Genomic DNA, 4,135 nt, shown 5'->3' on the forward strand with positions numbered 1-4,135 from the left:
TGTTCAAAAACACCCAATAAACCAAATAACAACACCAAAGAAACACAAAAACAAAAACTTGTTAATAGTAAAGCATCTACCACTCTTATCTTGTTCAAGCTTCATCACTTTCATCTCTTCTTCAAGCTTTGACACTTTTATCTCTTATTCAACCTTTAACACTTTCATCTCTTCATTTGTAGTGATATTCCCATTACCGATGGCCATTTCACTATTGTCATTACTAATATCTCCATCAATGCAAGAAGACTCTCCTTCTTCCATTTCATTTGTCAAACCAACTTCTTCCACCATTTTCTTCTTCAATTCCACTGCTTGCTCTTCCATTTTCTTCTTCAATTCCACTGCTTGCTCTTCCATTTTCTTAATCAATTTGTGACTAACAAACTTAGACCTTTCATCAATAGGATCATCCCTCCATTCAAAGAACTTACATTTCTTAGCCTATAAAATAAATTCAACTCACGTTAGGCACACTGTAATGTGTGGCAGAAATAAGGCACGCAACATAAAAAAATAAAAAAATAAACGTACCCCATAGAATGGGCATGTCCAAAATATTCTTTCGGGATTATTAGGAGATCAAGAAATCTGCATTTTTAATAATACTCTGTGCTGGCATCGCACTTGACGCTTCATCTTTGGATCGTCATTTTGAGTACAAAGATTGTTCAACTCCGATTTGAACTCTTTCATTAAGAACCCTAGAAAAAAATATTAAGTGAAAGATATAACATATAAATAAAAGATGAGAATAATAATGAGATTGGAGAAAATATTACTTACCACTAGAAAGCATGACACAGATTTCAATTTTTTTTTCTTCAAGCTTTGGCAAAAATGGAGTCAAGATTAGAAAATGAAGAGAGAAGGAAGAGAAAATAAAGGGAGGGGGGTGGGGCGGGTTTTTTCCTGTTATTTTTTATCCACGTGGCAAAAAATAACAGGTCAAATGCCCCCCTCACGCGCTGCTTGGTCGTGTAGTCACGCACACTGCCAGATCAGCGCTAAAATGTCACTAAAATACTGAAAAATTAAGACTGGGGTAATAGGTCGCCCTCAAAGGTTGGGTGCGTCATAATTAATCCGACTATACGTTGGGGGGTTTTTATGTATTTTCCCAAAGTTTTCAAAATCTATGTTAGTGTAAAAATAGCTCTTAAATCAACACTAAAAGCCCCACTGAGATCTATCGTCTTTTCGGTAGAGAAAGGCCTCTTCATAAGGTTCTAGGCGGTGGAAACCCCGCTGACATTTTCCTATGGAGGGACAAGAAAGTTACAGCTGGCGTGCTTGGTTTTGCCACTGTTATCTGGGCGCTTTTTGAGTTGCTTGAATACCACTTGCTCACACTTGTTTGCCATATTCTAATTGTTGCCTTAGCAGTGCTTTTCCTGTGGTCCAATGCATCTGCGTTCATCAACACGGCTCCACCTCAAATTCCAGAAGTCGTTCTGCATAAGGATATTGTCCTTGGTGTTGCATCCGCATTGAGGATTGAAATCAATAGGGCCCTTGAGATTCTACGGGATATTGCATCTGGGAAAGACTTGAAGAAATTCCTTGTTGTCATTGTTGGCTTGTGGGTAGTTTCTATATTGGGGAATATCTGGAACTTCCTCACCTTGTTTTACATAGTTTTTGTGTTACTGCATACTGTACCTGTGCTCTATGAGAAGTATGAGGACAAGGTCGATGCTTTTGCTGAGAAGGCAGAGGCGGAGATCAAGAAGCATTATGCTGTTTTTGACGCCAATGTTCTTAGCAAAATTCCGAGAGGTCCACTTAAAGGCAAAAAGCTTGAATAGAGACTAATACGTGGTGTCACTATGTTCATATTGGAGTTTTCCAGTTTTCCAGATGTGTGATTCCTTGTTTTACAGCCCTTTAGTTTACTGGCTTTGCTTTATTACATGGTTTACAACTGAAAGAGTATGGCATTTTGTGAGGTAGTTTTGACTTAAAAAAAAAAAAAAAGGCCCCACTGAGAGTTCCACCACAAGCACAATCTATCTATATTATTTTAAAAGCATGAATATAAATGTTTGTTGATCAAAATATCTTTCAAATATTGAATGACTTTTATATTTTTAATTATTTCGTTACTTTAAACAAGATTACACAAGAAAAGGACATATTTGGAATAATGCACGTTAGGATAAAAATTTGCCGTAGACTAAGAATTTAACTCATGATAATAAACTTTAATCCTATTAGGAACTTAATTAACTCGCGTTATCCGAATTTTTTGGACAACACCGACAATTTGACTAATTTTAGTGTTCCAAGTGAATAGTGAAAGCAATAGGAATTTGAGTTGGAGAAAATTTTAAAAAACATATGTGAAGATTACTAATGAAGCAACAAAACAATTTTGAAATATTTAATAACCATGCTCCCACTTTGTTCTCAACAATATTAGAGCATTTCATGCTTCATGTATAATCTTGGTTCTAATTGTTCATGTATAATAATATTTGGCAATACGTGTTCTGATTGTTTGCCCTAATTTTTACTGCCTTGCAGTATTCTTGTGTTTCAAAAATTAATAATTCCATAATCAATAGAAAAACTATTATTTCAATTTCCAATTAAGTGAAAACTTGATTCTATGGCAAAGAATCTCTCATTAACCAAAATCAACGAGCCTAAGAGATACATAAGACAAATTAGAGGAGATCCACTCATACTATTATAAATTTCTACAATTATTAGAAGCTAAAAATCTGATAAAAATTCTTATTAATAATTTTAACTTTTTAATAATTATATTTTAATATTTTTATACTTCATAGAGGGTGTAAATGTCGAATTTTTATATTATATTTATATAAGTGTTTGATTTTAAAATATAGAAGATATGCAAAATTGAGTCATATTATAGGAATGTTTAATTTAATTAACACTATATTGTCGAGTAGAGTCAACGGGAAATGACATAGGGAAAAGGGAAAAAAGGATCTCCATATAAGAAATTTAATGCTCTTGCAAGAATTTTGATATCCCACACACACGATCACTGAGAAAAAGAAAAGAACATAAAACGAATGAACTATTTAGCTTATCCTGACAATCAAAAGAAAAGCATAAGATTTCATGTATGATGGAGATGTGGATCTAATACTCAAGTTTCAAAATTGAAGTCCACTATGTGTTAAATTTATTGCAAAGTGCAGTTGATGTCATGTCTACGTTTAGGACTAAAATGCGGAACTGCTATGATAGATAATGATTTTAAGGACCAAAACTTTCTATAATTGAGTGGTTGGTTAATATTCAAGTTCACTTTAGATACTATCTAATTATAATTCTGATATTTTTTATAATGCTTTTTTTTATTCAAAGCACTTGCGAATAATTGACATGGTATTAATGTGCATGGCACGTTCGTAGAAACTAGCTATATATTACTTTAAAAGCATGAATACAAATATTGGTTGACCAAAATATCCTTTAAATATTGAACGACTTTTACGCCCTTAAATTTTTAAATTAAGTTAGGATAAAATTGTAATCACCATCAATATTCAATTTTGGATTAACTAAAATTTAGGCTTTTGAGACGTAGAAATTAACAAATTCCTTTTCTTATTGCAATCAAACTCTAAAACGCATTCCCTATATATCTCGACCATCTAGGAATTTTACATATTGATAGTCTTCTTACATATTTAATAGAGGATACCTAGGGGTATTTATGTAATATATAAATATTATTCCTATATATATATATGAGGTCATGGCACCCATAGGGTGTGTGCAGTATTATTATTTCACATGGTAGCAAGAGCCACGTTATCCTAGGGTTAATTTTTTTTTCCTTCGTTCCGCAGCCCTAGCCACCTGCTTCCGCCTAGTTCCATGGCGTCCTCTGCACCTTCTTCTTCCACAGTTTCAGCCACTGCTGAGTCTGTCTTGTCCATGCCTCTTTCTTCACCTTTGTCGTCGGTGACGCTGCCTGTTCATGGCGCCACCATGTCGCTGCCCTTTACGACTGGAAGCCCTCGTGTCTCTTCGTTTCCTCTGCGACCAGGTATCGGAGAGCAATACTCGACAAATTTTTCGTGGACTCCAACACGGTCTGTGGCTCCTTCTCCTCTCTTCCAGACCAGCCAGTTTGAGCGTGGTAACTCCT

The 4,135-nt window shown here is 34.8% G+C and overlaps 1 protein-coding gene across 1 annotated transcript; it reads left to right on the plus strand.

Moving 5' to 3' along the window:
• Positions 1-1,166: 1,166 nt before the first annotated feature.
• On the plus strand, positions 1,167-1,965 carry LOC132637638 (reticulon-like protein B2; the record flags this gene model as incomplete). The annotated part of the gene is made up of 1 exon (XM_060354698.1): positions 1,167-1,965. A coding segment is annotated over one exon (642 nt), but the record flags the coding sequence as incomplete, so codon positions are not given.
• Positions 1,966-4,135: the final 2,170 nt, after the last annotated feature.

Source organism: Lycium barbarum, chromosome 4 (genome assembly GCF_019175385.1).
Source record: "Lycium barbarum isolate Lr01 chromosome 4, ASM1917538v2, whole genome shotgun sequence".
In the NCBI taxonomy this organism is placed as follows: domain Eukaryota; kingdom Viridiplantae; phylum Streptophyta; class Magnoliopsida; order Solanales; family Solanaceae; genus Lycium; species Lycium barbarum.